The sequence below is a fragment of the Arachis stenosperma genome, chromosome 5 (genome assembly GCF_014773155.1).
Source record: "Arachis stenosperma cultivar V10309 chromosome 5, arast.V10309.gnm1.PFL2, whole genome shotgun sequence".
In the NCBI taxonomy this organism is placed as follows: Eukaryota; Viridiplantae; Streptophyta; class Magnoliopsida; order Fabales; family Fabaceae; genus Arachis; species Arachis stenosperma.
The window spans coordinates 14614105-14641046 of NC_080381.1; the positions used below are offsets into that span (position 1 = coordinate 14614105).

The 26942-nt window shown below is 33.9% G+C and overlaps 3 protein-coding genes across 3 annotated transcripts; 1 reads left to right on the forward strand and 2 right to left on the reverse strand.

The window, feature by feature from the left end:
• Positions 1-2806: 2806 nt before the first annotated feature.
• Positions 2807-8264, reverse strand: LOC130981719 (phospholipase D gamma 1-like). Its single transcript, XM_057905369.1, has 9 exons — positions 7100-8264; positions 5325-5441; positions 4946-5140; positions 4584-4835; positions 4434-4502; positions 4178-4325; positions 3912-4060; positions 3635-3802; positions 2807-3534 (listed from the first exon to the last, which is right to left on the reverse strand). Exons 1-9 carry the CDS (start codon positions 8057-8059, stop codon positions 3043-3045), a joined length of 2550 nt encoding a protein of 849 aa, XP_057761352.1. The 5' UTR covers positions 8060-8264; the 3' UTR covers positions 2807-3042.
• Positions 8265-9223: 959 nt separating this feature from the next.
• Positions 9224-10186, forward strand: LOC130980464 (uncharacterized). Its single transcript, XM_057904143.1, has 3 exons — positions 9224-9301; positions 9754-9870; positions 9965-10186. The coding sequence occupies exons 1-3, from the start codon at positions 9224-9226 to the stop codon at positions 10184-10186; spliced, it is 417 nt and encodes a 138-aa protein (XP_057760126.1).
• Positions 10187-20534: 10348 nt separating this feature from the next.
• On the reverse strand, positions 20535-24376 carry LOC130981953 (homeobox protein HD1). Its single transcript, XM_057905727.1, has 5 exons — positions 23389-24376; positions 23186-23306; positions 21099-21427; positions 20885-21021; positions 20535-20787 (listed from the first exon to the last, which is right to left on the reverse strand). Exons 1-5 carry the CDS (start codon positions 23677-23679, stop codon positions 20781-20783), a joined length of 885 nt encoding a protein of 294 aa, XP_057761710.1. The 5' UTR covers positions 23680-24376; the 3' UTR covers positions 20535-20780.
• Positions 24377-26942: the final 2566 nt, after the last annotated feature.

Below are 26942 nucleotides of genomic sequence, written 5' to 3' on the forward strand. Positions count from 1 at the left end.
ATACAAGTAATTCGAATCAACTTAGAACGAATTATAAAAGCATAATTCGAGTTGTATCAATTCGAATTAGTAGGAACACGTGAGTAGGAGGAAGTTCGAATCAAATTGATTCGAATTACTCACATTTCGAATCAAATGATAATTCGAATTACACATTGTACAATAAGATACTAGAAAAAATACTATATAATATAAAAAATATACTAAAAGAAGTATAAAACAAAATTATAGTAAATTAATTTTAGTATAAAATTATTAAATATAAATTAATCTTAACTCCTATTAGTACATTGAATTAAAAATAACATATAAAAATGTACTTGTATTTATTAAATTTTAATAACATATAAAAATTTAATGACTTTTTAAATATTTTTTTTATAATAGGAGTACATTTTTATATACTTTAAATACTTTATATAAAAATGTACTTATATTTATCATACAAAAATAAAGTGTTGTGCCAATATAATAACATTATAATATTTTAAATCAATTTTTTTCTAGGATTTTAGATTAAAAGCAGCACATGAAAAAGCATTATTGGTATTTTAAAGTTAACTTAATTAAAAAAGATAGAACTGTATTTTTTAGGATTTTATGTACATAATTAGGCTAATTTTTTTTAATATTGATCAAAGATGTGTGTTACACTATGTTATTTGGTTTCAGCTAAGTTTTACTCTACTATAATTTTTTTTTTTTACTTTTAATAAGACAAATCTAAAAAATTTTATAAATTAATTTAAAAGAAAATATCATTGACGTTTTATAAATTTTATGTACCATTACCAATCGATTGAAATTGGCAAAACATTCAACTTCATCACCTTCCAATCTATTGGATTACATTACCAATCGATTGAATTTGGCTAAAACTTCAATGTCATCACTTTCCAATCGATTGTATTTGGCAAATCCATGTTGTTTTCGTGAATTCAATCGATTGAGTAACAACAACAATCGATTGTTTTGAGGCATTCATTCGATTGGAAAGTATAAACAATCGATTGGTATAAGCTTTTTACCATTCTACCTTACAACTTTCAATCGATTGTTTTGTGATATAGTGTAAACCAATCGATTGAGTTATCATTCAATCGATTGTTTTGAAAAACCAATCGATTGAATTTCAAGGAAACACGGAAGCCATGATCAAAGTTAATTTTTTAATCAATTGGAATTATTAGGATGAATGGAGGATATAATTGGTTGTTATTTTTGTATTTGATTGTTAATAAATATAATAGATAATTGATAAAATAATAATTTATAAAATAAAAAACTATTTTTATAATTAAATAAAATATATAGAGTTGATTTGTAATTAAAATTAGTTCAATAACTACGTAGCAATTGATAAAAAAAACTCTAAAAACATGTTTTCTACTTGGACCATTAAGTGGTCCAAAGATTCCTGGACCACCGAATCCTGTCCCTAATAAGATAGTTTGGAGAGAAACCAAATGAAAAAACGTAGTCTCAAATGATATAGTCTCTCCTCCTTATTTAGAGGTCTCGAGTTTGAATTTCACTCCTAATTTAAAAAAAAAAGAAAGAAGATAATTTGGATCTCATTGCTAGTACATAACACTGATCGCATTAGTATGAAGTTAATCAACTTAACTCATATTTAAATGTTTCAAAAATTAAATTAATTTATTCATTATTTTTTAAAGATTACTAATACATAAATGTCATGTACACATTGTGATCTTTTGTCTCTTTAGTTTCTACCACATTGACAACAAACAAATAGACAACTATTTTATACAAACTAAAAATTTATTTTGATAGAAATAAACGATTGATCTTCATTCTGAAACCATCAGCAATTTAATTCCATCAAGTGTAGTAGATAAAGACCATTCTGTATTTCTTGGCTTGCGATAATTATACAGTAATTTAGCTGTCGAACTTAAAAATTCTGAAAATACGTTCCGTGAAACGTGAAGCTGGTGTTTGATGGTTCATATTTCCTGTCACTGCTCCAAAAGTCTTTCACGGTGAATCAAGGAAAGGGAAACCAGTCATGCTCACATGCAAGCGAGATTATTATGGTAGATGGTATGTTTCTGTAACCTGTATATGCCGTGCCTATTCTTGTTCAATAATATCAATGCCAGTTCATTTTCAAAAGGTCTCTATTTCAGTATTTCTCATCGCAACTTCGAAAGAATGTACATGTCATATGTGCAAATAAAATAAATAAATAAATAGAAAAATAGTAAAAGGCTTTCGATATTTTCATTGACGTATTGACCTTCTGCTTATATATGTTGTTCCGGGGTCAAATTATATACGATCAGATCATTTATGATTTTTTTTACTTAAAAACTTAATGACATTTTTAATCTTACTATATAATTTTTTTTAAGTGTATCATCATACTTTTTGCCTTTCTTTTATTTCAGGGGAAAAAAACACTCTCAACAAACCTGGAAAACCGTTTGTCAATTTCAGAAAGTAAAAGTTATCTAAACCATGTGCATTTTGGTTATTCTTTCGCTTTGGCTTTCGTACATAAATATTCTCATAAACTACAGTCTGATGTTAGGTAGGGATTATAGATTATTCACATGTTCATGTCTGAAAAAACAATTTATCGCGCTGAGGAGCCAGGACATCAAGATCCAAGTGATAATGTATTATATTAACTCTTAACTGAAATTAACTGTTTAGTAGAGATCTAAAAAGACCAAAAGTTTGGTTTGAAATTTTCACCCATTAAGTTATCATTTAGAGGCAATGTGTTTATCCCAATTATAAATATACCTGCCAAAATTATCCTCTCTGAGTAAAAATATATTAGAAGAATCAAGTAATAATGCAAGTATTCTGACATGGAAGCAAAGTAAAATGGTTCTCAAGTTAACTTTTCCATAGTATAGAATGCAAGGAAGAAATGGATCACCGTTAAGAATTGGATCCATGTTAGTTACAATCATTGTCCTGTATAATGGTGAAACTTTGCTTGTATTGTTATCATTCTCTATCCTTTTTAGTAAATTTCACACTTTTGATTTTCATTGGTTGATAAGATCAGATGGTGAGATTTTCTTGCAATAGTGTGAAGGTGCCGGTTATGTTGCCACCAAGATCAGGGAATGTTTCCCAGCCAGGAAGGGATCCCACATTGCCCTTTGAATCAACATGAACAGGGTACTTCAACAGATGGCTCTTCATTTCGGTTACTTCTTCAGCTGCATAGTGTCTCCAGTTATGCTCACTCAACGACCTTATCCGTCTCACGCATTCGAGGCTCTCCGGATGCTCGAAACATGCTTCCACTCCTCCAATATGCTCCTTCCACAATGACATTCTGTAGCCATGGACCTGGCCTCGGGGTTTAGACCTGTTAGTTGTGCAGGTATGATGAGGCTGATATGCTCCCATTGCTATCTCGGTGTCTCTGGTGCCTTCCATTGATCGCTGGTTTATGTTTGCAGAACCCAGCAGCACATACTCATCATCCACGATCATTCCTTTTGAATGAACATAAATCATAAATCTCCTGTTCTTTTTGGTGAGTGCCTGGATTACACAATAACAATTTTATGCTATGACATTTGATCAACAAGACATGACTAATGAGACAGTTGGAGTAGGGAAAAAGAACTAATTACTAACGTACCTGAGGAGTGTTTTCACCACTAGGATTTCCAATATTTTCATTTTCAGGGATCTCACGATTACCAAGGCAAAAGAAATTCAAATAGTCTTGTGGTTCATACTCATTGTCAAGCTCGGCTTCTTGTAAGGCCTTGTAAATCGTTTCATACATCATTTGCATTGTTTTGAACTGCCAAAAGTCAACGTGTATATGAACAGGAAACTCAATTAGTAGCACTAAGGATATTACCTTAACATATTGCAATTGACACTTTTTTGAAGTCGTGAAGGAAGCTTACCTGCCAAAACAGAATCCTCTGAGTAGTTGTACCTGTGGGTATACCTTCAGGCCACATGGGAATCACAATATACACACAAAATCTCTCATGGTGTTTGATTTTGTTGGCTATTTTTAGTGCAAGTTCCATTGGAATTAAGTTGTTTGCACCTGCAAAGAAATATGGGGAGTAATTTGTAAAAACTAAAAGGACTTTTTTTATATCCCTGCTAATAGTATAATTCTAGGGAACAAATTTATGGTGGGAGATAACTGCTCATTACTCACCAAGGTCTTTGTGAGAATCCCAATTATACGATGATCCAAGAAAATACTGGTTCTCAATATATATGAATTTTTGGGCAGATCTGATTGCCTTGACATATGCAGAATGTATGCTCATGTCTATCATTACATTCTTTCCACACACCAAGTTCTGTGCAATGAAATAATAATCATAATCAGCTCAGGCAGCCTCAAGTCAAAGCTAAATTTTTCAGCATATAAAGAAAGTCACATGCCAAATAATATTACTATTTCTCACCCTTCTTATAGCATCTTTAGGTTCCTTGGGAAATCCTTTCACAGAATTCGAATCAATTGAACGGAAGACCTTAAGTTAGAAGAATGTGGTTACAGTCAGTAGCATGTACACTGATAATGGAAGAATTCTTTTTCGATCAATTATTAATACCTGAACATGCCAAGTCTCACGGTTATCTTCACCATTAAGGCTAGTAACTTGATCAATCCCAACAATGTCTGCGATTCTATCAACTTTCAGTAATGAATCATCATATGAACTTTTCATCTTCTGGAGTTTGCTCATTTTTATTGCCCTTAACCAACGCTCCTCAAAATTGGTCAGGATGTCATATGCTGCTGGACCATCAATTCTCGAGTGCAAATCATGCCATGGTTCTCTTGGACACCCAGTAACAGGCCCCTGCTTAGTATACAGTACACAAATTGAAAGATGGATGATGCTAATGAACATTAAATATCATTAACTGGAATTGAAAACCAATAAAAATAGAAAGGGATGATATGATATACCTTAAAGTTAGGATTATGAAAGTCATCTTTGTGAGTTGTCTGCAAAGTCCTAAAGAGAGAATGTTCTGGTGTATCATATCTTCCACCACATAAATCAAGTCCTCCCATGAAAGCTACGATCTTTCTTTTGTGATGCCCTGCATCAGCATCCACAATGACAGTCTTTTGGTGATGGGTATAGATAGTACCAGCTTCCTAAAAAAATAGTAATTAAGAATAAGGCAAGCAAAAAGCTACCACTTCTCATAAATGTATTCGTCATATTACTTTGTACACAAGAAGATGTAAAGAAGAAATATAAATCCGGAAGACAAAACTGTAATATTAGTATGTAGTTGGATATATATGAACTGATGAACATATGGCATTTCTGGCTCACCTGTGTTTTGAGCAAACTATGTCCTTTTCCACCAGCTCTTGGGCAGAGAAGCACTCGTACGGAAGAGTGCTTGAAGAAATGGCGAGTGTCCTCATCATGAGTGTCCATTAGTCCAACCTACATATCAGAATAATTTGAAGATAGTGTTAAAGAAACTAGTTACAGTACAAGGTATCATCTGATGGACAAGGTAATCAATTACATTATTCACATCCAAACATAAACTAATTTTATAAATCTTACAAAGTTATCAAATATGTTTGCAACTAGTATGGAAGCTCTCAAATCGTGTATTTCAATGTGGGATTGATGTGGCTTATGCTCCTATGATACTATTAATATATTTAGAGTAAATGTTCAAATTGGACTCTGAACATTCTTTTAATCAAATTCATTCGTGAAAGATTTTAAGTTAGTTATGTTAGTCATTCCTCACTAACACTGTTAACGGAAACTGATCTGACCCGTTAAGATCTATGACAGCACAAAACTGCGCTTACGTTGGAGTGAAGTTGCAGTGGTTTAAAGATTAATATTGGAGGTCGCTAGCATGATGGGTGGTGGAAACAGATGTGGTTGTGGTGGAGTGTCTTCTCACTCACTTGGTAGGTATGTGTCTAACTCGTTTATGCCAAGAAAGAGGAAGAATGAAGACCTAATATATCATTGTGGGCTGAAGACATTGATCAAGAAATCTGAGAGTTTAGAGAATTTTGATAGATTGTTCTATACATGTCCAAGATACCAAGTGAGTTGTTCTTATGAATTCCTTCTTCTTCAATATTCTTACTAGTGGTAGGAATTTTCAATCATAATAGTTTTTAAAGTTCTGCAAAAAGACTGCCATTGCAACTTTTTAAAGTGGGTTGATGAAGATGAAAATGACAGAGGAAATAGAGATACAGAACCTGATGCACAAATTAAGAGCAATCATGATGAGAGGAAAATAAATATTGCATGGAGAATGAGTAGTCTGGAAGCAAAAGTTAGATTTACAAAAATGCTAATGACTTTTATATTCATGGGTTGATAATTGTAGTTTTAGTTGTAGGATAGTTTGTAAACTTTGTATATTTTGTATTTTCAGATAATAATGCTATAAAAAATTTAACTCTAATCAGGTATGTAATGTATTATGAACAAGAACGAATTAATATGTCTTATTCTATTCAATTTAGCAATGAATTGAGTAACCTATTTTATTAAAAGGTTTATCTATCATGTGCTATAAGGGCATATATTAAAATTACAAAATAAAAATTTTTTTATTAAAAATATAAAAAATTTAAATTTTCAATACATTTAAAAACGTTTAAAATTTTTTACTAGTGATAAATTTATCATATGTCTTTAGAGTACATATTAACTAAATCCTTTATTAAATTTAATTTTAGTAAGATTATCCTTTAAATATTGTAACCTGCTTAATTGAACTTAAAAATAAGTATTAAAATTAATACTATATGAAATCAGTTAACACATCACCCAATTTTAATAAATTACACAAGATTATAATGATATATAGATAAATTAGATATTTTCATTATTAAAATTGAAACAGCAACATTGTTGATCATAATTGTTTGATCCATATCCAAAAAACTAACCATATTGGTTTATATTACTACCATTATCTTAATCAAAAGGACTAAACTATAAATTGAATAACTGTCAAAAACCAGCTAGGCATGACAAAAAGCTTAATTAAAACAACAGCATAAGCAGCGGCAAACAGAATCACCAATACAAAGCTTAATTGAAGTTTAATTTGTTACCGTTTTCTGACCAAGGAAGCTATTGGAAGTAGGATCATCCCACACAAGGAGCAAAACTCTCACACCTTCCTGTGATTTGGCTTTGAGAAGTTCACCTAAAGTGCAATCCTTTCCATCACCTCTAGTACCTCGAATCAAACTGACATTGTAGTAAACAGACCAACCAACAATATATACCAATCTACGTGCCTCACTTATTGCATCAAATATGTCATCCCAACAACTTTTATGCTTATAATTGGCATCCAAATTGTTAAGGAAACCTTCATGAACATGAGCATCCTGATAGAGTGTAACTCTTCCACCCTTTCTAAGAGGAAAGTAAGTGTCTGGGACCCCTTCATAATTAGGACCAGCACCTACACCATTACCATAAAGGGCAACCTTATCAACATGTGTGTACTGAATTGACAAATTCAACACTGCTCCGTGCTTACAAGGTTTTCCGCTAGCATTAAGGATAGGGAAAACGCCTTCAACTTTTGTACCATCGATTAACCTTTCCACTGGGATCCCAACTGCACCTATAATCTGTGACCCCACATAATCACTGTCCTTGACAACAAAGTGAACCTCTGCAGCATGATGAGCAACAGGGACATTGAAGTGCTGCATCCAAACAGGGCTCTCAGAGTTTCTGATGACAAAGGTTCTGGCTATTACAGCACCTGACACAGACACTGTGACATAGGGATCACTGGTGGATAAGTTTTGGGACACGTGTCCTTCTATTTTGCCTCCGAGATTCTTAGGGAGCTTGGAAAGCATGCCTCCTAGCTTGTTGCTGAAGGTGTCCATGTTGGGAAGGTTCTTGGCCTCGTGGATCCATATTTCCAAGTTGCCATGTAAGAGGAAAATGGGTAAAGAGGTTGAAGAAGTTGGAAATGGAAGAAATTGGTGGGGTTGTCCGTGATTTGAGCCTCCAAAGGATGGAGTTTCACCGTACACCAAATGAGCCATGATTTGGAGTTGCTAAAATGGCTGGAATTCGAAAGAACGAAGAATGAAGAGGATACAGATATTGCAATGCAAGATCGATGAGTGTTTGACTTTGATCATTGAGTAAAGGAAAGTCAACCAAATGAAAATGCGAATTGGGATTGGAACGGGAGGAGAAACCAACATGATTGAGAAAAGAAAAAGTCTAGTCTTTCATTACAACGGATTTCAACGTTATTTGTTCGTTTAATTTCTAGACGAATGAGAACAAGTCTGATCTCACGCTTTATTTTTTTATTATTTTATCATTGTGAAATATTTTATTTTCACAATATGAAACAACTCACTCGATCATAGTTATAAAAGAGAAACGTCGCATTACCGACAAAATTTATCATTTTTTTAATTTTAAATATTAAAAAGTAAATTCTAAATTTTCATAATATAAAATTAAAATATTAACCCAAAATATTAATTAATATTGATAAAAAATATTGACTCTAATATTTCTCTTTATAAATTCCTTGAGCCCTTGATAAAAATGGCTAATCATAAATCTGTGTTCAAGTTTTTGGAGAAGCCGAGAAGGTATAACATCAGTTCTTGAAATGGTCAAATATATTCTAACTAGAATAAGAGTGATGCTCCGAAACCTAAATTAATTATATTATATAATATAAATTTAAAAATATTATATTGTTTATAAATTAATTAAATAATATATAAATTAATATCAAAATTAAAGATTTTTTTTGTATAAAATATTTTAAATACTAAATTATAAATTTTAAATTCTAATAATATAAACTTATGATGTTAGTTTAAAAGTATTAGTTAATATTGATAAAAAAAACAGAAAAGCTCTGCATACAAGCCATAATGGCTTGTATGCTTTACAAGTTCATTAACTAATAAACCCTTAAAACGCGCTGCAACCCTACGTCCAATACACGCGCTATATAACTACCAAATTTAAAAGATTTATTTCCTTTCTACGTTCTTCTTCTCGTTCTTCTTCTTCTGCTTCTTCTTCTTCTCGTTCTTCTCTCCTTATTTCTAGATTTGTTTCGTTCTTCGTTCTTCTCCTCGTTCTTCTTCTTCTCGTTCTTCTCTCTTTTAACTCCAGCTTCGTTTTTCATCGATTTTTGTTTACTGAAATCAAAGTTTGGATTCGTTTTGAAGATAATGGTTGATTCAACGTCAGATTCTCAGCTGAATCAGTGTGAAGTGGATTATGAATTTGAATCTAACGAAGTTCCTGAGGTTTGATTTACATACGTTTACTTTGAATTTTGTTGTAGTAATTTGTATAGCATTGTGTAGCTGAATAATTCGTGAACATTGACTGTCAAAATAATGCATGAAGATAAATCTGTGGATTGAATGTAATGTATTAGTTTTGATTAATTATCTGGAATTTATAGCAGATGCTCGGGTGTAGATCAGATCTTTTTTGGGTGTATTTTTGCTAGAAGTGTGGGTATATTTACAGTTTACTGCTTTTTCTGTTATTTTAACTGAGTTGTTGTTGTTCGGGTGTATTATATCAGACATGATTGGATGTGTTTTTAGTTTTTGACATGGTGTATTCTGCAGCCTGTGTATTTACAATTTATGGCTTTTATTGTCATTTTAGTTGAGTTGTTGCGGTTCGGGTGTATCATATCAGACATGATTAGGTGTATTTATAGTTTTTGACATGGTGTATTCTGCAGCCTCTCTCAGTTGTTGATGACCAGTTTGTTCCAAAGGTTGGAATGACCTTTACCACCCTTGAAGATGCTGAAAAAGTTTACAGGAACTACGCCAAGGCTGCAGGATTTTCTACAAGAGTTCGGAGCACAAATAGGAAGGGAAACGAGATTAAAAACCAATTGATTACATGTAGCAGAGAGGAAAAATGGAAATCTAAAATATCTCAAACAGCACAGGGAACTAAGCATGTCTATTCGTCGTACAATAGAGAATAACGAGGAGGCTGGTATTAGACTAAGCAAAACTTACCAATCATTTGTTGCGGCTGCCAGGGGTCATCGCGAGTTAAATTTTATTGAAAAGGATGTGAGGAATTACATTACGAGAGAAGTGCGAGAAGCGTGGGTGTGCTTAAAGACTCATTTGATAGGAATTGAAATGATTTTCTGCTGAATTTTAGTCTTGTGGACAACAAGTGGCTTTCAGGTAATGTTTGTTTAAAATCTGCAGCAGAGGTGTAAATTTAATTTTTTTTCGGGTGTATTTATAGTCTGTGTTTGGGTGTATTCTGCAGATCTCTATGAAGATCGTCATATATGGGTTCCAATCTATCTGGATCACCACTTCTGGACAGGGATGAGAAGCACACAAAGGAGCGAGAGCATGCATTCTTTTGGGTGTGAAAGCAGTGTTCTTTTGGGTGTATTTCTGAATTTTCTTGTATTTCACATTTTACATATATATACATATATATACTTCAGAATCTTGTTTTTATGTTATAAAATACTGTTTTTTTTTTTACAATGGTTTAAGGGTTTTAGGTATTAGGGTTTAGGGTTTTAGGGTTTACGGTTTAGGTTTTAGGGTTTACGGGTTAGGGGTTAGGGTTTAGGTTTTAAGTGTTTAGGGTTCAGGATTTTAGGGATAAAGCATCAGGGGATAGATTTTTGGGTGTATATTCAACTTTCTTTGGGTGTAAAAAATGGCAGGTTATGGGTGTATATTTAGTTTGATGTTTTCCTTCATATTATAGTACCTGTAATTCATACATTTTGAATACAGCAGAGAGAGTTTAATTATTGAAAGAAATTTTATAATAAACTGGATTATAATTGAAAAATTTTTACAGCATGTGTTCAATTTGTTACAGGAATATATAACATTTACATTAATCAGTGTCAATATCCTTAGAATCTATCTGACAATTTGGTGATGTACCCTTAGCGGCGGGATGTGCATCAGGCCACCAAATCCCAAATTCCTAACAATTGTTTTCTTTTCCTCGCTCATGTTTCTGAATTTCTCACTTAACAAATGTGTTGCACACTTAAGGTCTTTGGTTTGCTGTAAACAAAGCAAAATTAAAGTCAGATATATTTCTATTATATAAAACTGATTTCATCTAAGACATATATTTGTTCTTACATTTTTTTCAGCTTGGTTTCTGCCTGCCATTTTTTCTGAAATGAAAAATACACCCATAGATATCAGTAAGATACACCCATAGATATGATTCAGATGCACCCATAGATATGAGTCAGATATACCCATAGATATCAGTCAGATATCACTCAAACATGCATTAATATATAAGGTCAAGCAACATTACAAGGTCAAGCAATATACACCCATGGACAAGCAAATATTAGAACAGTTGCAACTGTTGACTATATTACAGTATATCAGTTCAGAAATATACACCCAACAAATTATGCTATATACACCCAACAAAATACTCAATATACACCCACCAAATCACGCAATATACTCCCAAAAATCAGTTATCAAAAGAACTAGAACACCAAGAACAGTAACACCTAGAACAACTAAGAAGAACAGAATAACCTAGAAGCAAGAATAACAGTAAAACCTAGAACAAGTAGAACATTAAAAACTGTAAAATGAGACCTAAAACAAGAAGAACAATAAAACCTAGAAGAACGTAGAAGAACAGTAAAACCTAGTTCGAAATCTGGAAAATATATAGGAATGGTAATGTAACGTACCTTGAGTATTATAGCTTTGTTTTCTCTGGAGATTCTTGATCGAGAGTTTTATGGTGTGTTGATGGAGTTTTCGAATGTTAGCTTTGAGAAGTAGAAGAAGTGGAAGAGTCTGCCATTAAGGGGCGGTTTACGCTTTTGAGTGGGAGCGCGTGAATGTTACGCTCCATTCAATATAATTAGTGCGCGTGTGGAATGTTTGTGGGCTGGGGGCTTGTAACACTTGTAAGGCCTTATTACTTGTATATGTAGCAGGCCTGTAAAAAAAATAATGAATCTCTAATATTTCTCGTTATAAAATGTAACCTTTTTTATTACATCTATTAGTAATATATTAAAACAAGAATACAAAGTAGTTTTTAGATATATTCTTAACCTCCTTAGTTTCTATCATAATATCATATAACATTTGGTGGTTCTAGATTCATTTTTAAATTTTTACTCTTCTTTCTTCAACTACAATAAAAAACAAAAAAAAAATTATGAAAATCATCATGAAATCCCTCATTAAAATTATGAAACCTTACAATGAATAAAATTCAATGTAAATCAATGTAATAATTTTACCTTAAACTTCTATTAAATTTTTTAAATGTTACACCTTAAAAAATTTAATGTATAATTATCATATTCTACATTGATCTTAAGGTCACATTACAAGAAAAAAATAATTCTTAAAAATGCCACTAAAACTATCAAATGTTACAAAAAAAAACCAAAATTAAATGTAAAAATTCTTTTAAGATTTCACAAAAGTTAGAATAATCAATCTACTTTAAATATAACTAAAAATAATATAATTATATATTATATAATAAAATATTACAACAGTAACTATAACGGTCATTTTAACGGTCACAAATAACAAAGAACAATATAAATATATGTACATTTAAATACAACAGTAACTATAACTCTCATTCTTTTCATTCAACTCTTCGAGCCGCATAATTATGTCGTTCGAGATCAAGGTTGCCGAGGCAGCTCTCATCAACAATCGTACTATGGTAACTCAGTACATCATTGAGGTTTTTTATCGGTTTGTTGATTTTTTATTCTTTTATATTTTTCTAAACTCTATCTCGATCTCTTGAAGCTCCTTTTTCTCCGATTCATTGCTATGTCTTGCATTTTTTGAAAAATGTTGATTGTATTAGTGTTTTTTTTTTTGTATTGAAACAGGACTAAAGTCCAAAGAAAAAAAAAACTAATTACAAATAAGGCGGGGTAAGATAGCCTCTCTAACATCCTCCAAGAGAATAGCAACTAAATCTGCAGGAGGATTATCCCATAACAAAAAGCCCTCCTCCAACTGTATACTCATTTTTGCTAGGTAATCAACACTCCTATTTTCTTCTCTATATGTATGTACAAAAAGGACTCTCCAGTTTCTTCTTTTCATCTCAGAAATTTTTCTTACTAGAGAGTTGGGATGTTTCTCATGACATTTCTCTTCATTTACCAGGTTAATGACAGCACTAGAATCACTCTCCAGAATCACTTGCTTCAACCCCAACTCCCAGGCTAGGTTCAGGCCTTGGACGATCCCCCATAGTTCTGCCTTGAAAGTTGTTTCGCACCCAATGTTGTGAGTGAACCCCGACACCCACTTCATCTCATCATTCCAAATGAGATTGCCACATCCCGCCCTGCTGTTGAGTCCTTACTGAGTCCCATCGTGTTAAATTTTGCCCAGCCTATTGGAGGTGGTTCCCACCGAATGTGTGCCTCTCTCCACTTATTCGACTGCCCTTTCAGGTAAGCTTTCTCCATTGCTTGTTTGAACTATGCTGTTTGTTTGATGATCTCTATATGAAGCTTGTTTGGTCTTCTGTAATTATCGTCATGAATTTCCCTATTTCTCCAGTACCATAATCGCCAACAAGTAGTGATGAATGTGTCTTTCCATTCCATTCTTTGGACTTGCCCGAATTGATTTTTTAAGTTTTCCTGCACCCATTCCCTCCAATTAAGCGCAAAAAAATCTAAGGATTTCACTAGTGTTAAGAAGGTTTACCCAAATTATAGAGGCCTTTGGGCAATTCCTCAAGACGTGTATCAGCTCCTCTGGAGTTCCTTGACAATAGTTGCAGTCTCCATTTCCTCCAAAAATTCTCGCCCTCCTCTGGTTTGTTAGCGTCTTCCCATGCATTGCAATCCGGAAAAAGGTTTTTACTCTTTGAGGACCCTTCCAATCCCACAGATGCATCCACAGGTTCCTGGTTGGCTTAGTCCAATTGCTCAGCGCCTTATATGTTGATGGCACTGAAAAATTATCATCTACAGTGTGTTTCCAACTTTCTTTATCATCTTCTCTGTCCTGAGCAGAAGGTAGCATAGTTGTGATTTTCTGAACAGTGCTCTCCGGGAGGTTTCTTCCGAGTTTATCAGTGTTCCATCCTCCTCTATTATCTGTCCACTCCCAAACAAGGCTATTAATATCTATATCTGGCTCCAAAGCTAACTGGCGCAACACTCCTTCCCCTTCCACCCAATTATCATTCCAAAAATTTGTTGTCAGTCCATTACCAATATGTTGTATTGTGTTCGCTTGAAAGGTTGGCCACAATTTTAAGAGTTTCTTCCACAAATCAGAATCCCCCTTTCTAGCTTGTATACTATCATCTATATGTCTTCCTTCGGAATATTTGTGCAGCAGTACTTTAATCCATAAGAGATTTGTTCTCTCCTTAATGTACCAGAGAATTTTGAGGAGAAACAAGTCGTTCATAACTGAAAGCTTTCTGAATCCCAGCTCACCCTCATGCTTAGGAAGGCAGAAGGTTTTCCAGTTAATGATGTGCATTCTTCTATGCTCTGAAACATCACCCCAAATAAAGCTGCGTTGCATTTTTTCAACACTGTTGCAAATGCCCTTCGAAACTCTCTCGTGTTGCATTTGGTAGTATAGCGTTGGACTAAGCACAAACTGTGATAAAGTTATTCGCCCCGCTAAAGAAAGGCATTTACTCTTCCACCCATTGAGTTTGCTGCTAACTCTTTCCATGACATCCTTGAACTTCTCTTTCTTCTCTAAAGCCAGTAATGCTTCCAATTTTCCTCCTAGTGGTAGTTGTTGTTCCCTTGAAAAATACTATAGAGTTTTTGTTATTGTTAATCTTTAAGCCTGACGCTTTGCAAAAAATCTCCATGATGTAGTTGATCTTGTGCATTTGTTCTTGGGTAGCTTCTGCAAATAAAAGCAAATCATCTGCGAATATTAGATGAGAGATCTTAGGCCCTTGTCTTCCCACCCTTATCGGATTCCATTCCCCCTGCTAGACATGTTCTTCTATGAGATGTGATAGCTTGTCAATGCAGATCACAAAAAGATATGGAGAAATAGGATCCCCTTGCCTAATTCCTCTTTTAGGACAAAACTCCGCTGTTCTACTTCCATTCCAAAGGACATTGTAGGTAACCGTGGTGACACATTGCGTGATAATATCCGTCATCTTCTTCAAAATTTTAAATTCGTTGAGTCTTTGCTTGATGAAATTCCAATTAAGCATATCATAAGCCTTTTCAAAGTCAACTTTGATGGCCATGAATTGCTTTTTTCCTTTCATCCTTCTCATAGAATGCATAATTTCCTTAGCTATAAGGATGTTGTCTTGTATCTTCTTTCTTGGGATGAAGCTTGACTGATGGACTGAAATCTGGTCATTTAAAAGGGGCTTGATTCTATTCGTTATGATCTTGGCCATAATCTTTTAGCTCACATTACATAAGGCAATAGGTTTGAATTGGTTAATAGTATCAGGACTGTTCAGCTTTGGCATGAGTGCAATCAGGGTTTTGTTGGCATGTTTGATGAGATCTGGTTCCTTCCAACACATAGTGATAAAGTTGCAAACCTTTTCCTTCATTAAGTCCCAATTATTCTTGTATAACAGTGCTGGAAAACCATCACTTCGTTCCTGGGGCTTTTAGTGATCCTATGCTGAAAAGTATTTTCCTAATCTCTGCCTCATCTGAAATTCTGCTCAGGTTCCTGCATTCAAAAAGGCTAAAGTTAGGCAGAGAAAATTGTAATAGATTAAAGGGAACAATCATTACCTCATCTTGGTAGAAATTGTTGAAATGATTAATGACGTGATTTCTTAGTTCTTCCTCTTCTTCAATCCATCTTCCGTTGTTGTCTTTAAGCTTTAGGATTATGTTCTTTCCCCTTCTAATAATGGTTTTAGTATGGTAGAACTTAGTATTCCTATCTCCTTCCACAATTCATTTTTCTCTAGATTTTTGGAGCTAAAAGGTTTCTTCTTTGTCTAAAATCTCGTTCAAATCCTTATTGAGTTTCTGTTCAAGTTCATCAAGATAAGGATTCTTTCCATAATCCGAACTTCTCTGAATCCCCGCAATCCAGTTTAAGATTCTTCTCTTTATTCTAAAAATATTTTCAAAGCAATTCTTATTCCACTCAGTCAGATCGTTTCTCAAATTATCAAGAGTGTTTCAAGAGTAGATTATTGTTCACCCAGCTGTCTTCCAAGCATTGCCTGAAATCTGGGTGAAATGCCCACATAGCCTCAAATCTGAACGGTCTATCTCTCCTACTATTAGGGTCGTTGACCATCTTAATAAGAAGAGGATGGTGATCCGAATTAGTTCTAGCGAGGATCTCAACTTTGGCTTCGCTAAATCTAGTTCTCCAAGATGAGTTAGATAGAGCTCTGTCGAGCCTCTTGAAAACTCTATCCATCCCCTCCCACTTGGGTCCTCGCCAAGTGTATCTAGATCCCACGAAATCTAGATCAATAAGTCCACAACTATTAATCCAATTAGCAAATAAATTACAAGCACTTCTGTCCGTTGTTGCCCCTCTTTTTTTTTGGTAGTGTCCTTTATTTCATTGAAGTCTCCTGCTATGAGCCAATCTCCTTCCATTAAGACATTGGGCTCTTGAACTTTGACATGTATATATTGGTCATGGTTCTCTATGGCATTGATATAAAGGTCATCCCTATTCCAGCAGACTCATATGCCTCCCGCAAATCCTTGTGCTTCTTCTATGATGTGATACTTAAAGCCAAGTTGTTGTATAACTGTTGTAGCAGTACTTCCACTGCATTTAGTCTCGAGCAGAACAACTAAGTCTGGCCTATGATGCCTATACATGTCCTTGAAAGTTCTCCTGAAAGCATTACTTGCTGCTCCCCTGACATTTCAAATTAAGCAATTCATTAAACAAAAAAGAAAAATGAAGAAACCAACAACCAAAATAAACCATAAAAAAAAGCCTCAGCCAAGCAGAACCGAGAAAAAAGCTTAGTCCATATTCATATTAGTGTCATTTATGACACTGATTTGTGGTGTCGTGAAGTCTATTCCTTCCACAAGCTTCTGCATAGGGTCCATGCCTCCCCCCTCTGTCTCCATTTCACTTGGCAGAAAGTCTGGTGGTCTGTCTTTGTTGTGTGGATCTTGAATTGAGGATTCAATGCATTCTTCCATGATGGTAAGAGCTGTATTTTCTTCCACCATCTAATTTTTCTCATAATGGCAATCTCCTTTCCATTGTATGATTTGTTGAGGTTCTTCTATGGTTGTTGTATCTTTGGTGCTTTTTGTTAGGATCTTTGCTCTTGGTTCTGTTGGTGCTGGTATGCTCTGATTTTGGTTCAATTTTGTGTTGTCTGTCACCACCTTTTTTCCTTTCTTATTTGTTGTTATGGTTCTTGCTCCTTTAGATGAATCATTTTTTACTCTTTCTTTGCCTCTACTTTGACCAATGGTCTCCTTTTCTTTGTCGTTGTTGCTGTCTTTTTCCTTTGGTTGCTCTAGTTCTTCATATGATGTTTCCTTTATTTGTAGAACAGTGAATCTTGATATGTTATTTGATTCTATTTCTTGTCCCCTTACTTTACTCATCTCTGCTTCATTTTGGTTAACGTCATCCTTTAGGATCTTCTTTCCCCTTTTGGGCTTTTGGACCACCATCCATTCCCCAAACCTATCATGTGCATCTGTTTCAATTTGCTTCTCCTTTGCGGTATCCTCCTTTTTTTGCTTCCTTCTCCCTGGCGATTTTCTTGATTCATTTCTCTAGGCGTTTTATTACTTGCTCCCTTGTTAGTATTGCTTTAATCCCATTTTCATTGGTTACTTCCTTTTTATTTGGACAATTTTTTTTTATCATGGTTCACCTTCCCGCAGCTGAAGCATATTTGATACATGCCTTCATATTCCACTCTATATTCCCTCCCATAATGAGATATCTTCCTAGAAGAGGCTTTGTCAAATCCACTTCCACGCAGAGTCTAGCAAATTTTTTCTTGCACAATTTAGCTGTGTTGTTATCTACCTTTACCGTCCTTCCAACAAGATTTTTAATTTGCCTTAAAATGCTTCTATCATATAGTTCAATCGGAAGTCCAGGTAGCCTTATCCATACCGTCACTTTGTCAATTATTGCTAGTTGGGGGTTAAAGTTAGGCTCCCATAATCTCACGGTAAAATAATGGTCATAGACCTTCCAAGGCCCCTCTAGTAGTGCATGGTCGAAGTCCTCACTTGCATATAGCTTAACAAGATACTACTCTTCTCCCAAGTCAATTACTTTAATACCCCTTTTTTTCCTCCACATAGCTTCTAGTCTTCGTTTCATTACAGCATATCCCACTTTCTTTTCTAGCAATTTTACTATGAGAGTATTTCACCAAGGCTTCCATAATCTTCTTTCAGTAACTTCATCAATGACAATATTGAAAAGCCCATTTTCAATTTTTTTTACTCTGACATTTGTGTTCTAATTGTATGCATTTTTATTAGCTTTTTTTTTATCATTTTTTCATCTTCTGCATCCTTCTCTACTGGATCTTTCTCCAGAAATTCCTCTCTTGGGCTCTCTCTTACTGTTTGAGAAAAAAGATCTTCCTTTCTATTGTGTTCCTTTTTGGCCATGTTGTTCATGCATCTACTCCTCATCTCTTGGCATAAGGATTTGGTCTCCCGTAAATCCTTCTCATTTTGTTCTGACTTTTTTAATATTCCTCCGTAATAGGTCTTGCTCCTCCAGGGCTGGGTGATCCTCTTGAACTGTTCCGCCAGGGTCGTCGGTGGTGTTCATGATCGCTGGTTGTAGTTGGAAGTTCACTTGTACGAAGAGAATAGATGCAAACGGTCGAGAGCTAATGGCTAAAAAACTTGAAACTCTTCCTTAATTGTATTAGTGTTTATTCTTGAATTGTAAGAGCTTATGCTTTTTTGTTTTTTGTTTTTTATTTTTTTTAATAAGAGAGTTCAACACAATACATTGGAGCGACAATAAAACCAACAAAAAAAAACACATCAAGACAAAAACCAAAAAACTATCTCTAGTATGATCTTTGACATTGCCATCAACAATAAACGGAATCCAAACTCTCCACTTTTTATAATTGATTAAAAATTTCTGGAACACCTCCTCTACACCCCTTCTTTATTGTTGAACATCTCCGGCTTATGCTTTTTTGTTGTTGGAGCTGTATAACAGAAATTGATGATAAATTGATAATGGTTCTAGTTTTAGAATTTGTATGGTAAATGAAATTTGATAGAAATAAAAATTGAGTATGACTAATCATTTGTTGTTGTGGAATTGGCAGCATGGGGGAGATGTTAATATCAAAGATCATACTATATAGTTAAGGATTTTTTTTTTCACGGTATCCTTCAATCTGGCGGTAAGTTAAAGACTAATTTATTGTGGTACTAAGCTCTATTTAAAGGTTTGTCGTTGGTTAATAGATTACTGTATGTACAAGATAAGATTCGAAAAAGAGAGTATGAGAAAAAGAGGGATAGAAGATGGGGTTTTAATGTTATGGAGAGAAGTTTATATCATCAAATGCATCATATGACGTCGTTTCACGCAAAAGAGGCGTTACTCCTATACAACGTCGTTTTGGGATTACCAACGCGTCAGAATTAGTCCATCTCAGCTTTCTAATTGTAGCATATGAACGGAAAGTGACTTAGGGACTATTATATATGAATTTTGGAGTGTAAGTTTGAAGATAAAATTGGATAATTATTAATTTTAGAGACCACTTTAAGATTTGAATGTAATTTTAGGGATCAATTTGAGAGTTAATTCGAAAAAGAGAGTTGCATATTAAATGTTTATGGTGACTGATTTAATTATGTTATAACAAATTTCAAGTTGCAATTAACAATTTTGCATAGGATAGAAATTATTATTAAAAGTAGAGATTTTTTTAGTTATAAATTGTATTCGATCATCTTAAAATTTACATAAATTGTGCAAGAAAATTATATATATTTTTTTCGTTAAGTAAATGAGATCTGCGGGATGTATCACCAATTGATAAAAAAGATGATGGGACCACTGAATCATTCATCTTGAAGTTTTCTTTTTGGGGTCAAAACTTTATATTTTTTAGAGTATAGTTGGATTTTTTTTTTCGGCAAGATTTTCATTTAAGGTATAAACATTTTAACGATTAATTATAGATATAATTGATCTTTATAAATAAATTAATTGTAAAAATTCAGAGGTCTAATAATGTATTATATTACAATAGCAAAACCATTTGATTCAATCGTCCACTGTCTTGAAACAAAGAAAAAAAAATTACTGGTGGGAGTCGCTTGATGTATATGCATGTTAGCTACTTCGGCCATGAGCCTCAACTGAATTGTAAAATCTAAATAAGTGAATTTGGTATTGATTATACACTCAGTTCATCAGCTTGAAATGACAAGCTTTAATTTACTTGTTGATATAATATTCGCCAATTGAAGTCTTAAAGGTCACTTTTATCTTTGATTATATCAAGCATAGATAGTCTGTATAATTATCATAATAATAGTAATAAAATTGTTGATCAGCAGGTCAATCTCATCATCCATCAGAAACTTAGCAAACAATTTACAATGGCAAGTTAATTAATTAACAAGAAAGAAATGGAGACAACAAAAAGCTAAGGGTTTGATGCATGGCATCCTTCAAAGTCCAGAAACAGCTAGCTCGCGAGCATCTCTTTGATTGATAGCTATCTTAGATTAAACGTACATCTCCTGAATCTGTCTTCAATCCCTTACATTCTATATCACCAACAATCACCAATAAGTATATAATTAAATCCATATACTTATTAATTATGCATTGCACATACATATACTTGTTAATTATAAAATCTACCTTTTGCGCTTGGACTTGAGGGAGGTAACTGATTGAGAGTTGCTGTGCCAATTGCGTTTCCTTTGGTTGATGAACCAGTTGTTGATTTGCTTCAGCTGCAACCCTGTCTCCTCCACTAGTTTTGCCTTGTCATCTTCCTGCATGCACAATGATTAATTAACAATGAAGATATGTAATGAGATGCATGGATGCATGCATATATATATATACATACAGTTGGATAAGGCCACTTAGCATGCTGCTGCCACCAGTTCTTCAAGACAGAAGTGGTGTCACCGGGTAATTTGCCAGCTCTACGTTTCCTCAGGATTTCTTCCCTAACATCTTCAATCCTTGACTTGAATCCTTGCTTCAGCTCAATCTTGAGTTCTTGACGGACTCTTTCCATCAGTGACCTTTCTGATTCCGTAGGGAGTAAGGGACCAAATCCCATCATGTCATCACCACCACCACCACCACTCGACTGATCCAAACAGAAATCCATCTGAAATTCATCTTCATCATCTGACATTGTTGCCCCACTTCCTTCTCCCAGGCTCACTCCTGATATCATCAATTTTATATATACACTTATTAATTTCTGCTTATAAAAGTATAGTTTGAAGCACTTTATGATCCTTACAATTTTTGTCTGCACATCTCAATCATACATAATTACATATAATAAATAGCATACTCTAGGTCACATTAGGCATTGACTAAGCCAACTACAACATTTATTTTCACCTAAAGTGGGTTGCACGCCTAAAAGTACAGTTGAACGTCATCTTCATGCCTAGCTAATTAGATAGTAATTATAATATTGCATCCATAATTATGAGCTGCATATATAGTTTCATAGCTTCTATTTCTTTTTTTTATTAGTAATATTTAGTTTGTGTTTTTATTTTTATTTATAGTATTTTTATTTTAAAAAATTTATAAAAAAAATAAAAACATAAAAAAACACAAGCAAAACACATTCTTAAATATGTCAAATTTAATACATACCAACTAATTTAGAAACAATTATTAGCTCAATCAATCAATCAAACAACCAAGCATCATTTAAAATGTATTGTCTGATACCTAATACACAACAATAATCATAAATATTTCTCAATACCTAATAATATGGCTAGTAAAATAATTAAGAAATTATTTGAAGCAAAAGATGTGATTTATTTAAAAAGATAATTGAGACGTGTAGAATCTAAAAAGTTGATATGGCCGTTAGGTATAAATGACATTATAGATAGACATTTTCAGCTAGACATACAGGCCCTATCACAAATTTATTAGAACTAAAGGTACTAATACTATTTAACATGCACGTTTTAGTGGATAAGTAAAGTTTTATCAATTTGAAGAGGCTCTTCTAGTGGGAATGAAGGGGATAAAAAGGAAAATAAAGTATTGCTGACAAGTCACGGGAAGTCAAGAGTAAAAACTTCCCCCCCTTGGTTTACCCTTCTGATTTTTGTGAGTTTCGAGTACATACCCGTTTATGACTAAGATCTAATTAACAGCTAATGATATTAAAATTTAAAAAAGAAATTTGAGTAAAACAACATCTTTGTTGATTATATATACATGGTTCAATGTGCATGTGTGATAGCTCCAACTGTATGTGTTAAGTAACAGACTTGTTTAGGTGCTGTCATTTGTCAACAATAACTAACCACTTAAACAACTTATAACTATTGCTAACTAAAAGAAACTAACTGATAGATTGATCCTAACAGCATGAAAGCTCTTCCAAAGTTTTATATATATAGCAGTTTTCTTGATTGAAAAGCCTTTGACTGCTTTGCTTTGGAGGTACATTATAGAGCCCGCTGGTTACTTACCTTTGTAACTTGGAAATGGGATTATTTGGATAATAAGTAGCACTAATATGATTTAATCCGAATATGGATGGGAAAGGGTTGCAGTGGATAGATAGGAATATTCTATTCATGGTACATGCATACACAAAAATCAGAAAGAAAGGCTGATGATTTGTGATTGACATGATACCTTTACATTTTTGGGATTATCTCTTCATCAACAGTAGTTGTAGTTCCATTCCCATCCCACACTGTTCCACTCTAAGTCGTTACTGTTTTCTATCAGCCTTTAATCATTGATTGTCATCTTCTATCTCCTTCTTTGTCTCATTACTAGCTATATCTATCTATGTGTGTGCTTCATCACTTGCGTGCGTATGTATGTATATATATATTTTATAAATTAAATAACCAACTTAATTAATTAAAGCAAGGTAGTTGTTATGTAAGAAATTTGATAAAACTAAAATGGGGTGAAATTAGAAAAGAATACCGGTGAGAGCTTGCAAGGTATTTTCAATATCACGGCAGGCCATGACAGCCTCGACGGCATGGACTCTGACATGTTGCTGAAGCTGCTCTTTGAAAGTACACAACACTATCAAGTACTGAGCCTGCGATATTAATATACACATATATTACTAAACAAGAAGAACAATTAATTAGGCAGAAGAAGTAGAAGGGAATATTAATTACGAGGAAATTATCAAGGTCTTGACGGTCGTGAGGAGAGAGAGAGAGTGTGTGTTGAGAGACATAGGAGCGAAGAACATGGTGTGATTGTGATAGCTGTGCGTCTATAAGTGGAAGCTGGTCTATTGGCGTTGCAACTCTCAGGCACGCCACGTGTGCTGCCAGAACCTGCTCGTACAGCGGGTGTGTTGCTATCTCCGCCTTCAGCTGCCGCTGTTGCTGCTCGCCGCCGGACCCTGTTGCTGAAGACATCTCTCCTCCGCCCATCATACCCAAGCTTGGTTCTTGCATCATTACTCTTTGAACCCAAGGGGTGGTGTGATGATAATAAAGGCAAAAGGTGTTTGAAGAGAAAGAAAAAGAGATTCAGAAATATGAGAGGAAAAAAGCTGTGTAATTGAGGACCACTCTATGTATATGCTGCTGCTATATATCTATGTGTATCGTATCATCATATGTATGAAAGAGAAAGAGAGATGGATATATAGGAAAGTAGTCTTAGTCTGTGTCTGTGTGTGTGTCTGTGTCTCAGAGAGAAAGAGAAAGAGAGAGAGTTGGTGGTATCGTTTTTCGGTGAGGTGTGTGTGTGTGTTAGTATAATATAGGGATCTGAGACACACAACTTTCTGCACCACTTCTGATGGGAACAAAGATCTTACATACACATAGAAAGAGGAACCAAGCATAAGCATTTAAGACTCCATTCTTATTTGCGTGTTAGAGATTGAGAGCGAGAGAAAGACGAAATCACAGAGACACACTCTCTATGCTGCAGAATCATTATTATCAAACTCCATACAAGAACCACCCAACAAAATTTTAACTAAAAAAACGAAAAACAAAAAAATAAGCAGATAAAGCTGCTTCTCACCCCTGACATTTTTCTCTCTTTTTCGGTTTTTCCTCCTCCATTTAATTCCTTATTTCTCAAATTGAATTATTGGCTTAACGTTATTAGGTACTACCTTAATTATTATCAGTTCGGTTGGGTTATCACCTATCCGTATATAAATTGATTTATTTGCACATGGTTTACGCTTATACGCGTTAAGCATTGTTGGTTGGTTCTGGTCACTGTAACATTCATTGTTTCTTTTCTTTTGGTCATGACCTCTTAGCCAATTATAGATAAATTACAACCATATTTTAGTTACTTAGCTAATTAAAATTTTTGAGATTTAACTTATATAATATTTACTACTTTTTTACATTATTCTATAAAATACACTAAAAATTCTTATGTAACATAGCAACATTGTCATCCGCTATGTTGTTATAACAATGTTAAAGAGAAAATTTACATAAATTTACTTACTTTAAAGACATTAATTAATTAATATTGATGTACCCAAATAAAGACATGAGTACGGCAACTGAAAATACGGCATATGATGACTTTCAGTAGCTGAATCAACATATCAATACTTTTTTTTTTGGGTATATTAACAAAAATATACATATAATATCATGTATATTACCGTAATCTTTTACCAATAGATAGACCCACTAGGAGTTTAATTTAAATCAAATACAAATATGTAGGCACTGAAAAATTAGGCTTAGATGACCATTATTACTTCAATTATCAAACGGGCAGACCAACTTAATGTCTACTAAATGCAACAATCGTTAGTTGTACCAAAAAGAAAATCAAAGCTTAGTTAATATAGTATAATTTAATGTTTATAAAATAAGAAAATAATGTTTTAAGTATACGCAACCTGAAAATATATATATGCTTGCAATTCCAACCAGTAGGTTGAACCAAAAATTATATATGGAGCGAAATATAATAGGGAAATCTCAACCAAATGGAGTGCTCCACTAATCAAAAGAAGATAAAGATATATATCCTTTTTTGTCACCAACCTTTATTTAAGTTTTAATCTTGTTAGTTATGTATAAAGTCGGCTAAAGGTTGAGCTGTCAGTGTTTCTTCTCATTGTTGGAATGGTGCTAACTAAACTTTTCATCTTCCATGCTCTTTACCTGTTATGCTAATATTCCTTTTTCTACTTTTTCCTATATGTATTATTTTTCGTATAGGAAGTGTATATATACCGTAAATATTAATTAACTGAGAGGTTGGATTGTTGGAATCAAAGCAAGAAGGGGAAATGAATCTGCACTGCTCTTTGCTTACGTAGCAACCATCTGTTTGTTAAAACTGAAACTCACCACCAACTATGAAATGAAACCAAAGAGATCTTATAGATTAATTAAGGCTTTAATTAATTCGTCACCCAAATCCAAATCAAATTTGTCAGCTTCACCCACTAAAGATATGTAATCTTCTCTGATGTGAAATTTTTTATCCATCATTTGTCCAACTCTAACCGCATCCATCAAGGGGTTGTATATGGATGTAGGAAATAACAGAACAGTACAGTTTTGGAAAGATTTTTAGTTATCTTACGGTGTTCTTAAAGAGTTGTTTTTAAGGCTTTTTTCGATCTCAAATCTTTAGGTTCTGTTATTAGGGATTGTGGATTTTGGGATGGATTAGAGTGAATATGAAATTTTCAATGGAGGAAAGAACTTTTTTGGTGGGAGTTGGCACTAGTAAACCAACTCCATCAGGTTTTATAGTCTGTTCAGCTAACATCTGAGAGGGAGGACAGAGTGGTTTGAAAATTTGATAAATCTGATATTTATTTGACTAACTCATTTGTGCAGGTATTGCAGAAAGCGGTTCTTCTGGAGGAAATAACAAGTTATAGCTTCACAAATGCAATTTGGAAGGGTTTTGTTCCACCAAGGATTGAGTTATTCTCTTGGTTTATGTTGGTGGGTGGGTGAATACTAAGGACAGACTATGTAGACTAGGTGTAATTAACCCAAATGATCGTACATGCATCTTATGTGGTAAGTTTGTGGAGTCTGCTTTTCATTTGTTTGCTGGTTGTGAGATTTTCTGACAGGTGTGGTGTGCTTGGTTATTCGCCCTTGGAAGGAAATGGAACATGTCTGATACACTCAAACAACACTTTGAAAGCTAGACGAATGTTGCAGCAAGAAGAGGTGAGAGGAGGAGGTGGGTGATTGGCTTCTTTGCTGTTATCTGGACAATTTGGCTAGAACGGAATGATAGAATCTTCAGGAATCAAAGCTCGCGTGTGGTGGATATTATTACTAGATCCTTCTTGCTCTCCGATGAGTGGAGTGGTGGTGAACCCTATGGTTGATAATGGCAATGTCGAAGATAACTAGGGGTTGTCATGACTAGAGTTGTCGGGTTGTTCTTTATTATTTTATATGCTCCACTTTGTTGTGTTGAGTTTTTTTCTTCAAAAAAATATTATAATAATAATAATAATAATAATAACTCACAAGAAAACAGGTTTTTTTAAAAATAAAATAAAAAAATAAATATTTTTTTTAAATAAGATATTTTAACATTATTTTTCAAAATATGATTTTTTTATAATAAGGGCAAGTTCGCCGCATCCGCAAATTCTATGTTAAGTTCGACATAGTATATAAACCTAGTGGGACCATTTACTTTTCTTCTTTCTTTTCCAATCTCTCTTTTAAATTTACTCTGGTCGTCTTTTCTT

Coding starts and splice junctions, on each gene's coding strand:
- LOC130981719 (XM_057905369.1), bottom strand. CDS start 8,059: ATGGCTCATTTGGTGTACGGTGAAACTCCATCCTTTGGAGGCTCAAAT. Junction 4,326..4,433: donor CTAAAGATGCTATAAGAAGG/GTGAGAAATAGT, acceptor TTCATTGCACAG/AACTTGGTGTGTGGAAAGAA. Junction 3,535..3,634: donor GTGGTGAAAACACTCCTCAG/GTACGTTAGTAA, acceptor TGTGTAATCCAG/GCACTCACCAAAAAGAACAG.
- LOC130980464 (XM_057904143.1), top strand. CDS start 9,224: ATGGTTGATTCAACGTCAGATTCTCAGCTGAATCAGTGTGAAGTGGAT. Junction 9,302..9,753: donor AATCTAACGAAGTTCCTGAG/GTTTGATTTACA, acceptor TGTATTCTGCAG/CCTCTCTCAGTTGTTGATGA. Junction 9,871..9,964: donor CTGCAGGATTTTCTACAAGA/GTTCGGAGCACA, acceptor TATCTCAAACAG/CACAGGGAACTAAGCATGTC.
- LOC130981953 (XM_057905727.1), bottom strand. CDS start 23,679: ATGATGCAAGAACCAAGCTTGGGTATGATGGGCGGAGGAGAGATGTCT. Junction 21,428..23,185: donor TACCTTGCAAGCTCTCACCG/GTATTCTTTTCT, acceptor TGATGATATCAG/GAGTGAGCCTGGGAGAAGGA. Junction 21,022..21,098: donor CTAAGTGGCCTTATCCAACT/GTATGTATATAT, acceptor TTGTGCATGCAG/GAAGATGACAAGGCAAAACT.